At 38.5% G+C, this 13,202-nt stretch overlaps 1 protein-coding gene across 1 annotated transcript in view; it reads left to right on the top strand.

Moving 5' to 3' along the window:
• LOC140141855 (NADPH oxidase 5-like) overlaps positions 1-13,202 on the top strand; it is a 201,293-nt gene that overhangs the window by 161,207 nt on the left and 26,884 nt on the right. Inside the window, 4 exon segments of the mRNA XM_072163726.1 lie at positions 3,041-3,119; positions 3,121-3,388; positions 5,952-6,032; positions 8,265-8,474. Of these exon segments, the coding sequence (XP_072019827.1) occupies positions 3,041-3,119; positions 3,121-3,388; positions 5,952-6,032; positions 8,265-8,474 (638 nt within the window).

Here is a 13,202-nt window from a genome sequence, read left to right as displayed (position 1 = left end):
GGCATGATTTTTGGTATGATATTTTGCATGGCTACGCCTTGATTTTGAGGTAATTGATAACAAGTTTGTAGATTAGAAAACTTGTATATTGGGCTATTCTATTTATAATCCACACTACCCCTGTGGAAGATTTGTCTAAAAGTCTTCCACGGAGGGAGTATGAGTTTTGAATCGAATAGACAATTGGGTAGCTTTCATTTGAAATACTCACTCCAATTGTGGGATAAACGGGTAAAGCCATAATACAGGGGGAGTATGGGTTTTAAAATGATTAACCCTGACCAATTATATTTGAAAAACATACTCCCCCTGTGGAAGATATTTCAAAAATCCTCCACAGGGGTAGTGTGGATTTTAACTGGAATAGCCCATTAGTCTTGTAGGAAAACATTTTCAAAGAGTCTTCCCTAATTTGTTAGAAACTATGTCAGATGTTTACGTTAATTTGTCGATACTCGAAACATGTCTGTAGAGTTGTTCAAGAGCCTCATTAATGGCCATACAGAATTTCATCAGAAGAAGCTTACAGCGATTCCACTGCATCAAGATGATTGAATAATTCACATCTATATTTGCTATATTCAACTGACCATGAATTTGTGCTAACCAACCCGTGTTAGGGGGATGGGGACAAAAATAAAGAACCGATGAGTTATTCGCAATGGTGCAGAACACTGCAAAATTGATACATTATAAAGACCAACAGTATTGCCAGATTTTCAGCATCAAATGCATTTGGATCTGAAACTGACGAGGTATTGTCATGTTACTCCCAAAAGGCAAAACGTAGTAAAACAAAAACGGTTTCTAATGGAGACAAGAGGTCAAATTCAATATTAAACATCGTTCATGTTGGTGTAGTTCACTGTTTTTAGTGTTCAACAGTTGTGAAAAATCAGCCCAAATTGGTGGTAATTACGTGACATTGGCAAAACTGAGATCAAATTGGTTAAACATGACCGCTTCTCCATTAGGCACGCAAACGTATACTGCGGAGGGCACATTCTGCAAATATTGACTAATTGACACAGTGAAGAACAAACTTATACATTTTATTCGAAATTTGGTTTCTATTGTTTTCTGTGATCTTTGAAATTATTGATTTTTTAAGAAAGGCACGTTTTCAAGAATTGGAAATATTTAGCTCGTCAGCTCGTGCTATTTCCTTTAATGAAATATGATACAATATATTATACATGTGTATTGTTTTTCCAATATCATGAATATGGTGTGATGTAAATGTATCACACAAAAATTAAAATCGAGTTAATCATTGCCTGAGGATTGCATGTGAGCAACTTCCGGTGAATTGCAGTGTGTTAATGGGTCTATTTATACGATACGCTTCAATCTGTGCTAATGCGGATTCAAGTGCACCCCAAAGATTACGCGTAACAACGGCCGGCGAATTTGCAAAGTCCCCTGCACCTGTCAAAAAAGTGGCAGCATAGGGGGTACTAAACATGCTAAATGATTTACCTCAAGGTCGGCAGTGATGTCAATGATTTTTCGCTGTTGCGTTGCAAGCGTGCCAACAACCGCTTTTGTATGCGATTTACTTACTCGCGTTTCATAGACTGTGAACAGCGATAAGTCACCACTGAACTTGTCGACGCATTTGCGGTACAACCGCGTAAAAGCAGTAACATCACTACCAAACTCCCATCTATATCCCCTCATTAGTGGTTAAACAGGAAGCCCCGCCTGACCAGTTCTCCACAGAAGAACTGACAATACACCTGTTACTTTGATGACGGACAGAAGAGAATTAACATGGATAAATTTTAACCTTGACTAATTCCTCAAAGAACTTGAACCAAAAGTGGGGCTTCCACTTAAGCGGAACTTCGCAAGCTATTTATTTTTCTTATTAAGAAGTGTTTCGTGTACACGATTGACTCGGATCTGGTCAGGTCGCGCGGTGTTTACGCATTTTGCGTTTAGATAATACCCACATGTGCGAGCAGGATTCGCGCACTATGTGTGGGGTTCAAGCAGTACGGATATCCCGCGGATTGAAGTGAGTCCGAAATCATTGTCTAGCAAGACTGAAGAATAACATCACTGAATATACCACTTAGATGGACGTGCATTATAGACTCTTTAAACTGATGAAATGAACGTATCATAAATATTTTGATAAATAAAATTATTCATAATTTGAGGTACTTTTCTCACAAGGTCTTAAGGAAAGTAAATTTTAGTCAGTTGGGTATGGTCAGTATTTTTGTATGCCATTGTATTGAGGTATTTTTCGAGGTATTTTGTGCTACCAAAATGATCAATTTAACCACCATGACTACATGTATAGTTGAATACGCGGATTTAAGGTTTCTCTACCGGAAGTCAATTTGTGCCGAAAATTCATTCCCACAATACAATATGCGTATTGCATAAAAAAGAATATTGATTAACCTCCGAACTGTATCTATTGTTATGCGAAAACGCTTATTGCATTGTGGGAAGGAATTTCGGCACAAATTGACTTCCGGTAGAGAAACCCAAAATCCGCGTATTGTATGACTCTCCAAAGCTTTTGTACAGATAAATGGTTGAATCGATTATTTTGAATCATCTTATATCATGACCCATTTTATGATTATGTATGCTTGGAGCTAGAGATAGAAATGGTAGTTTACCTGCAGCACATGTTAAGCACATAGATTTATATTTACTATCATTTGATTTAAACTTTGCTTCTTTTATTGTAGTTTTATCTTATGATTTCGAATACTATTTATAGATTCCATTTTCGCTTGTGTTAGTAATAGATTGTACAAAATGCTAGAAATAGTAATTACTATATTGTATAATTGATAATTATTTGTCTTTCTGCTAGAATGGCCAGCTTCAATTGCAAACCAAAATGCACATTTATTTTTTAATTTTCATATGATTTAATTTTCTGTTTATTTTACAAATTTTATTTTCAATGGGTTTTACACATCCACAATTTTGCTTTGCGGTGTTTGCTAACGCTATCTGTCTTTAAATTTTCCCCTATCCAAACCGGTAGACGGTCTTTGTTTGAAATTTGCAGAAACTATTGGCCTACACATTCGATCCTGCGGCACATGGACCAATACACTTTATCAATTCTTTGAAGAAAAAACAACGACTAGGACAACTAGATAATATGATCTATGATAAGAAAAACAATACGACTGCAAATGAGACTAAGCCACCCACACCGATTCCGACACGATCTGGGTATGTAAATATCGCTATAGACGAAGACGACTGCAGTACGTCTACGGTAACGACTACAGGGTGTATGCCAACCCCGGCCCACGAGAGGTCACAGGAACCAAACTGCTGTAGTAATAACACTAACAAGTTGACCCCAGGTCGTCGGAGAGTGTATCAAAATCGAAGATCGTCATCAGTGGTAATACTGTTGTATTCATCATCATGAAATGTTGAATGTTTAACGCAATCATACTTTCTTCTTTACTGTACGATATAGGTTTTTATTACAACAGGTATGCATGAATTAAATTGAGAGTTTCAATGGGTTCGCCGTCGTACACAAAATAGATAGTGGCTCTGAAAAGAGCCGTTTTAGTATCCCGGGTTTAGTAGGTGCCTCTTTCCTACAAAAAAATCGGCGGCTCTGGAAAAGAGCCGTTCAGGCGCACTGCCCATTGTCCACTAAAATGTTGGTGGCTCTGAAAAGAGCCGTTTATAGCCGTTTTTGAAGCCTTGAAAATCACAATCAATAAAGCATCTGGCGTCAATAAAACTGAACCCGTTGTAACTCTCAATTTCATCGTTATTTTGCTTTGCTATAAAACTATATTATAGCTCAAAAAGATTTAAAATTAGTTTTGGAAATTACGGTGGATCTGAGAAGAGGTACCATGCATACAATCAATAGAGAAGGAAAAAGAAATGATTAAAAAATACCTAAATGAAACCTCTCATTTTTGGTATAATCCGGTGTCAATGCGGGATTATCAAGTCAAATTAGTAGAAAACCCAACAGTTAAAATGGAAAGTTTGTTTACGTTATTTCATCAACTAACTGCTCATATGTCATCATGTCCATCAATTAACATACTTTTCTTCCTTCATCCATGATAACAATATATCTGATAATCCATTTCATTTGTAAGTTGATCTTTGTTCGAGAATGTAACTAACATGTTATTGGAAATGTTATCTAACACAACTGGTAAGTGTACGGTAATTGGTTCTCTATAATCTTGTCATAAATACCCCCAGTAGCTTGATTTAATTAATATTAGACATGGGCACCAGGTCTTATATGTTCCTATGTTTGTTAATTTGTCCATAATATTTTGTTATCTCACACTCAATATTTTCCCCTATACATCTCTAGTATTCCTTAAAAAGTACCAACATTTACTTTTGTGTCTGTCTTTGTCGAAGCAATTGTCGAGAATAATTTACTTTCATCGCATTATGTTCTCCCTCCGTTTAAATTTTCGTATATTGTAGAGCTCAACAGAACTATTTTTATTAAAAAGTATGTAGCAAACATATGACCAGTTTTAATGCCAGGGGCAGTTTATGATCCAGATGGGAATGAGTAACAGAGAACGACTTTGTGCATTCCAGCTAAAAAGGGGATTTATTTTTTGGAATTTGACATAGTGATCTTAGTTGTGAATTGTTCATAGTTAGGTACCAAGTGATTTGTTAGGGGCACTTGTGGCTTAGTATCAAAGTATAAATGGTGGAATGAGTTATTCTCGCATTTTGTGTACGTTGTGGTATTTTTTTTATCATACCAACGCAATGCAACACCAAGTGTAGGGGTATCTCTTCTAGATGTATACCTGTATAACACCGTTGCAAATGGCCTAGCTAGATCAGCATTATAGGCAAGAAGTCACCGTTAATGGACTTTCCCTTCTGGGAACGAACCATTTTGAAAAAAAAAACCTATTAAACAACCAAATACTGATATACTGTTCTTCATGCTTAGGCATAACTTTCATTGAGATTTTTTTTTTTTATACGATCCTATGTATCGAATAATACCTACAATACTGCAAGCAAAAGTACCAAAGGCAATTGTCTTACATCTATGTCACACTTATATGTGTTTAGATCCTTACCCAAATATGATTAAAATGTATGATTCCATCGTAGCTTTACCATTGTGATTAACCCACTAACCAACAATGTGTATACATATAACTGCACAATTAACTACATAATGTGTACAAAATACTTCTTATCTTAATGTCATTATCTATGGTAGAAATAACACTGCTTGCGAATGAGACTTGTTTAGTCCCATAAAACATTCTTCTCTTCCGTTCTGACTATATTTATGAAAGCTATGTTCATCAAGTAGCAAATTCCAAAATTGGGAAATTCCCTTTTTCTTATACAGCGTAATTCTTTCTTACCGAAAGCAATGTGATCACGTGTATCATTGCACTTACAGCTGCACAATTTACTGAAAAGCATATTACTTGTAACAAAATTGCGATCCATGATATCAAACAGTCATAATTGGCGGTCATTTCAAATCATCCTCAAGTAAACGAGGTTCAGGAATGTCCTCAATGTTAATTGTTGGTTATACATACATAGACAAAATTCAATGCTTTGTAATCCACCACTTGAACAGGATTTAGCCAAAGCAAACAAAGACTAGAGCTATTTAAGAATTCTTTAGACATATGTAGAAGCTTATTATCCTCTTTCAACAATAGGATTATTGATTGGTTTAAAAGGTGTTTGACTAGTACTAGCAAAATGAGATACATGTAGCACCAACTTGAAGTACCTATTAATAAGACCTTCATGCACATTTTACACTGTAACTCAGAATACAATTTGCCGACTTTACGGCTGGGTTGTGGTGGATGCTCAAATATAGAGGCTGTTATTGAAATTACACGTTGCAATTCTTGTTATAAATAATATTTCATATCCTTTTCTATAACACATTGCCAATCGGATTGCCTTTGCAGGAGTTAGCAGTCCGGTCTATAGCGGTGCAAACCAGTTTCAAGATTCCAAAGACAACAGAGACAACACCGTTAAAGATACGGGTAAGATACATTTTGATGAACAGATTGGCCTTATTCCTAATATCTACAACTACATATTTCTGCCAGAAAAAGGTTAAGAGATTAATGACTAGATTTGACGCATGACGAATATTAATACACCGGCCGTTTTATTTTTCTCTCAGAACAATATACGACACTCCTCCTCGACAACCAGGTCCATTTAGACTGCCCCGCAGTCTCTGGATAATGTGACAATAAATAGTTACCTAATGCCCTATGAACATATGCCAAAGTTCTGTACCCCCCTAGTTTTTTCCAAATACTCAGTGCCAAGAACCCATTCCTCTTCCTCCACAAATCGACGCCACTGATTACACACACACCCCGACACAGTCGAACCATTCAGCAGTATAGAAATTTACTCGTATTTAGTGAACGCGAAAGGCCCATGACCATTCCCATTCCGAGACGCGAGACTGTACGGATTTGTTTTGAATATTCCTTCCAAATAATCGTTCAACGAAGTCCGTAGTCTCGGTCCCAGCCGATTTGTGCTCCTTCGTCACTAAACAAACCGTCTGGCGACAACCTCATAGTACGTCTTTTCTGATTGGCTGAACATCAACGCCATAAATACTGGCGTTAAATTTTGCTGTCAATCAACGCTGGGCTTCAGCGCATGCAGCGCCTGATGGACAGCTATGTGGTTACATAAATCCACACAATGTACGCGAGTACGCGCTGCAAGTCGCGTACATGAAAGGCGATATCCGACAATCGGCGCCTCGGTGGCTGCTAAAGCTAGCGTACATTTTTCGTTTGCGGTATCTACAAAGAGTGGAGGGCTGTGATGTTTAGTGTCACTTGCACAAGTCACTTCCTATAGCCAATTGAAAACACTTTTATTTGGAAATTCATTAACCAATCAGCGATTGTCATTTCACGGGTTGTCGCCAGACGGTTTGTTTAGTGACGGAGGAACACAAACCGGCTGGGACCGAGACAACGAAGCCCGGTGATTCCGATGTCAATTATGAAAGCCCCGCCCGGTTTCAATTCAAATATGGTAGCACAAAGCTATGCCGCGGGATGTGACGCACTGCCATGGGATGAGACACTTGTCAACAACTGAGAGGTATTGAGCTCAACTGGCACGCTTCTGATAGACCCATGATACGCACAATATAAAAGGCAACCACTCGAATCGGACTTTAGTCCTATTGTCCATATTGCGTATATTGTCGCGTGCGGTTTGCAAATGTTTGCACCTTATATCTGGGGAAGAGGAAGCCTCTTCAAATATCACCGCGCTGCCAAGCTGCGTTGATTGGTCGGATGCAATATCGTTGTTGTAGTCGCTTACACAAACGATAATGCAGTGAGAACACGGACGTGGTATTTAGAAAGATCGCGTGACCCAGGATCGGTAAAAGTGAACTCCCACAAAGTACTGGGAAGTGGAAGGCAAATTGCCTACAGATTCGGAGGGTCCATGTATTGGGTTGATTTTTAATGTTATATAGGCCTAGTCTTCATTACCACTCGTTATCCATGGACCCGAGGGAGGGTCTAAGTCCGTTTCGCTCACGTCCCCTTTTTTCCTACCCAGCATTATGTGCACTTATACACCTGGAGAGTGACAATAGGGTACACATGACAAATCACCTTCAAATGTGTTATTCATGTGTCACACATATTAATTGCTATCATTTCAAGAGGATATAAATATTGCATTTTGAGGAATCCCGTTTATAAATAATAGATATAATTTGGCGAATTATGTACACAACTACCTTACCATCATCTGTTATTTTCTTCTCTGTTTACGTGCTCTCTCTCTGTTTAAACAGAGCACTTTATTAAACGATTCTCTGAAACAAAGATCGCAAATAACTATAAATCCGAACTCTTGTAATCAAACAACCTATAACGGTAATCCTGTGACGTGACTTGACATCCAGAGATTGCCTTCCGTACATGTTACATATTCATAAACATACGTGTTAAACTGTTGAAGTATATAATGTGACTAGAATATTAATTAGTATTCTTTCATTCTATCGTAAAGCCTCGCTTTACGATAAAATTCAGATTTCAATTGACAAGCTGAATTGAAATAGAATAAGACCTAAGAAATATCTGGATACACTGCCAAAAGAGCAGAGCACTTAATAAACACTTAAATGCCTACCTAAACTGATTCTACGACAGAGTTTAAAATTTTGAATCAAAAACAAAGTGTTTGACATCAAAAATATTTCATTCTTGCAGGCGTACATTGATGGTCCCTACGGAACACCAACCAGGCAGATTTTCCAGGCAGAGCATGCGGTTTTGATAGGAGCAGGTATAGGCGTCACCCCGTTCGCACCCATTCTACAGTCAATCATGCATAGATACAATGCCTACCGCCAAGAATGTCCTCAATGTCAACATGGGTGGATGGCTAAGATACCTGAGAGTGTTATGAGGTTAAAGAAGGTAAGTGCATTTGGCTATTCCATTTAAATTCCATACTACCCCTGTGGAAGATTTTGGAAATATCTTCTACAGGGGGAGTATGAATTTCAAATGGAATGAACACATTAGCAGCTCCATTTGTAACTCACCCTCCCTCAGTGGAAGATTCAGGTTGAATCTTTTTCTGAGGGTGTATGAAATGCAAATGGAGCTGCCTAATGTATCCATTCCATTTGAAATTCATACTCCCCCTGTGGAAGATATTTCTAAAATCTTCCACAGGGTGAGTGTGGATTTTAAATGGAATAGCCCATTTTATTTATTAAACTCACACAGAAATCGACTGTTCAGTGCCAGAAATGGGTAAGCGTAATAGCTGGCATAGCTGTAGATGAGTACAATATACTGTGTGTAAAGGTGTGTAAATTGCCAAATATTCACATGGCGGCTATTGCACTTACCCACGTCTGGCACTGAGCAGTCAAATATAATATAGCCTATTTCCCTACCTGCCAGGAACTGTGATCACTCTGAAGAGGTGATACATCTAAAATCCCTGGCAAATTGTTGAAACACTTTGACATGGGTACTGCAAATGTGTCCCCCTTCAATGTTGCAACCTGTTGACCTCTATCGATGTTCAAGCTCCGAGCTAGTGATACCCAACATTGTTTAGTGGGGAATGGGATTTGATGATGTGTGCGCTATTTTAATGAAGACACTTCATGGTCTTTGCATCTTTAAGAAAGTTTTAACGTTACTGCTGATATTTTAAGTTAAATCCCCAATCCATAGAGCCTACTTTTATTGAGATGTCCTATATAATGACTAACAAGGTTTAATTGTCCAAACCATGAAAACATTTATGCGATACGACCTTCCAATTTCGGCAATTAAAGGCCCATTCAGTGATTTGCTCATCCGGACGATCGTAAAAATCATCAAAATTCAGATTTTGGTACCTTTGTAATTGGCATAGATGTGCTAACATAGCCTGCTAGTGGTTCGGTCGAAAGCCGTGTATTTTAGACAAAATAAAGCATTTGCATGATTCTGGACTTTTGATACTGACAGTACAAAAAGTCCGACTCGAGATCGAAAGAAGCTCACTCTCCACGTACCAACACGCGTTGCGTATTGTTTCTACTACTTATTACACCAGTAGCTACTATTTTAAACAAAATACACAATTTTAACTGTTTTTCATATTTGAATTGACCGTTAGTTTGCCTCGGTGACCTTTAATTGCTTATTTTGTTTTCTACTACAAAAATTAAGCGTCTGTTTTAAATCAATTTAGACTCTACTTCCCCGTGTTAGAAACACTGGACTAGGGAAGTTTTTCCAGTCGATTGGTGGCGCACTGTACGAAAATCTCGATTTTCTCGAGTCGATCCGAGTTGAAGTAGAAAACCTTTCTAAAACTTCTGTTTTTGACTAATTTGTCGATGTATTCAGGGAAAAGTGGTTTAATGAAATTCTGTAGACTTATTCTTTTTTTCTAAGCAACTCTGACAAATTTCCATTTTTTTTATTGTTCCTGTGAAATCACTGAAAGGGCCTTTAAGTTCTTTATTATGGGAAAACCAAGTTGGTTAGAAACTGGAAATATATTTTCAACCATCAAATGAGTTTTAGTTTTCCATTTACAAAACGTCTTTTGAACGAGGATGGACATGATGGAATGACGTCATCATTATCATTCGGTAACATCATTCATGCGTGAAGATCACGACGACAGTGGTACGTCACGTCTGTTAAGGACTCAAGGTTAACTGCATACGAGCTACTTGGAGATGACTGCAGGAGGGCTGGTGGAAATCTGAATGTGTTAAAAACACCCCTTGAATAAATGAGGCAACATGTTAATGCAAATCACGACGTCAATTAGTGCCCACATTATTTGACTCTTTGTAGCATGATAATATCCCGGGATAATATAATGTACATCCAATTTCAAAACAATAGAGCATTCAGATATTATCCTTTATATACCCAGCAAACACAAAAAAGTTTTGGTCTTAGTCAAAACGTTTTGATAACATTTCACTGCCGGTGTATATAAAGGTCATGAAAACGTTTCATATGAAATAAAATGTTGTTAAGATTATGTTGGCAAACGTTTTTGCAAAATATTTTTTCAGCATTATTATGTTAGAATATTTTGCCACAATGTTTTTAATGTTATTGCTGTCTTAAGTATAAGCATACGAATCTCGTGTACAGTGATGTGCTTGACCGGGAGCAGTGGGTGATTGATCCCCCCGCAACTCAAAGAAAAGCAAAAAAAAATTCCTTATTCTTATAAATGTTTAATAATTCCATAAATACCATGATCTGGGTATAAAATAGTGTCAAATTGCAAATTTTGCGCGAAATGAACCTAATTGGTAAAAACTTTCACCTCAAATTGTTTGAAACTGAAGATTTTGCTTAACTAATGCGCACTGGGCAATTTTTTTATTTGACCCCTTCGACCCCCCCCCCCTGCATCCCCCACGAAAAGTCCAGGCATGCCACTGCTTGAGTAGACAAATTAGAACTCTTAATTTTATTTCTTTGATCTAAATAAATTATTTACCATTGCCAAAAATTAGAACGTTATACACTAAAATTATTCGTTTTTGGCCTTGCTTGCCCTGTCAATTAACAAGTTATTCCGTTTAAGGTACGGATTGAGGTTAAAAGAGTATTAGTATTGTGCAGCTGTCAGTTGCAGTCCCCTGCCCCCAACCCCCAAACCCCGGACCCGGGGACGTAATTTTGGAAACTGTTACAAACATGTAACAGTCCCGGCTAAGACCCTGCGGGGCGGGCAACATTTTCTTGTACATCTCCGGGCAAGTCCCTGCCCCTAACCCGGGGCAACTGCCGAAAAGATCACAAAATGTGCATGAATTCCGAGATTCAAATCATAATATCAAAGAACCTGGTGTGGCGGGACGGCCGATTGCCAAGATAGGTGAATGTCTCAATGTGGTCTTTAAAAAAATAAATAAATACTTGGTTAGACTGTAACTTGGCATATGAAGTGTCAGGTGGCCGGGTTGACACCAGCCCCCAGGAATGGGAACACGACAATTTTTGTATGAGACGTGGGCAAGTCGTGGGAGGCAGAACCCCACTGTCAGAGTACCTTTTATAAGCAAAAGTGCATCTAAACAACACACGTAGTATTTGTCTTCATTATCTCCAACAATATTTTATTTACGTAACTCCAGACTACACATACAGGATTCAGTCACACAATACTCTGGCACCCTACTCCTGCAATGGCTTCTGTAATAACTCGGCTAGCACCCTCCCTCACCTATCAATATGAATCCGCAGAGCAAAAGAAAAAGGTTATAAGAACGTTAAAAGCGTTACATGTGATTACACATATTAGACGTACGAAAAAAGACCTAAGTAATTTAGCACAAAATGAAAATTTGGGCAGCATGGCTCCGCTCAGCGCATGCTAATAGAGATGACACTTACGAACACATGCAAGCATGTATTAGTAAAGTATCATCATAAAATCTATAGAAAAATCCTATAAAACACAACTACTTTTTGCGAAATGAAAATTTGGTCAGCATAGCTCCCCTCTAGGTGCTGACCAGATTTTCGATAATACATAAAAAATGTCACACCAGAGGCATGCATCTCTATGTATCATCACCATTTCATAATACACATAAAAAAACAATATGATTCCAACGGACCGTGCCTATCACATAACATAATACAATATGTACCACGTAAAAAAAATAATGTATCTCAACTCTACTATATAAAATATTCTCACCTCCTCTACTATAAAATAAAACTCGTCTCCTCCAATGTAAATAATTAGGCTCACAATTTGTCTCCTCCCCAAAAGTAAAAGAATATAACTCACTAAAATAGCCTCCTCCACTCAATCATAAAAATATATAACTCACCAAAACAGCCTCCTCCCTTACTCATAAAATATATAACTCACCAAAATAACCTCCTCCCAAATACCACAGTACTCCTCAGACTTAGCTCTTAGTTGACGTAACTCTAAGGAATACTACTCCATTTATTTGATACTCACTCAGGATTAACCCGGGTAACTCACAGGGCCGGCGTTAATCCCTACTTCCCATCTTAGTTGATAATCCACTCAGGATTAACCCGGGTAACTCACAGGGCCGGCGTTAATCCCTACTCTCCATCTTAGTTGATAATCCACTCAGGATTAACCCCGGGTAACTCACAGGGCCGGCGTTAATCCCTACTCTCCATCTTAGTTGATAATCCACTCAGGATTAACCCCGGGTATCTCACAGGGCCGGCGTTAATCCCTACTCTCCATCTTAGTTGATAATCCACTCAGGATTAACCCCGGGTAACTCACAGGGCCGGCGTTAATCCCTACTCTCCATCTTAGTTGATAATCCACTCAGGATTAACCCCGGGTAACTCACAGGGCCGGCGTTAATCCCTACTCTCCATCTTAGTTGATAATCCACTCAGGATTAACCCCTGGGTAACTCACAGGGCCGGCGTTAATCCCTACTCTCCATCTTAGTTGATAATCCACTCAGGATTAACCCCGGGTAACTCACAGGGCCGGCGTTAATCCCTACTCTCCATCTTAGTTGATAATCCACTCAGGATTAACCCCGGATAACTCACAGGGCCGGCGTTAATCCCTACTCTCCATCTTAGTTGATAATCCACTCAGGATTAACCCCGGGTAACTCACAGGGCCGGCGTTAATCCCTACTCTCCATCTTA

This window comes from Amphiura filiformis, chromosome 20, assembly GCF_039555335.1.
Source record: "Amphiura filiformis chromosome 20, Afil_fr2py, whole genome shotgun sequence".
Lineage (NCBI taxonomy): Eukaryota > Metazoa > Echinodermata > Ophiuroidea > Amphilepidida > Amphiuridae > Amphiura > Amphiura filiformis.
This window is presented reverse-complemented; position numbering and strand designations above follow the sequence as displayed.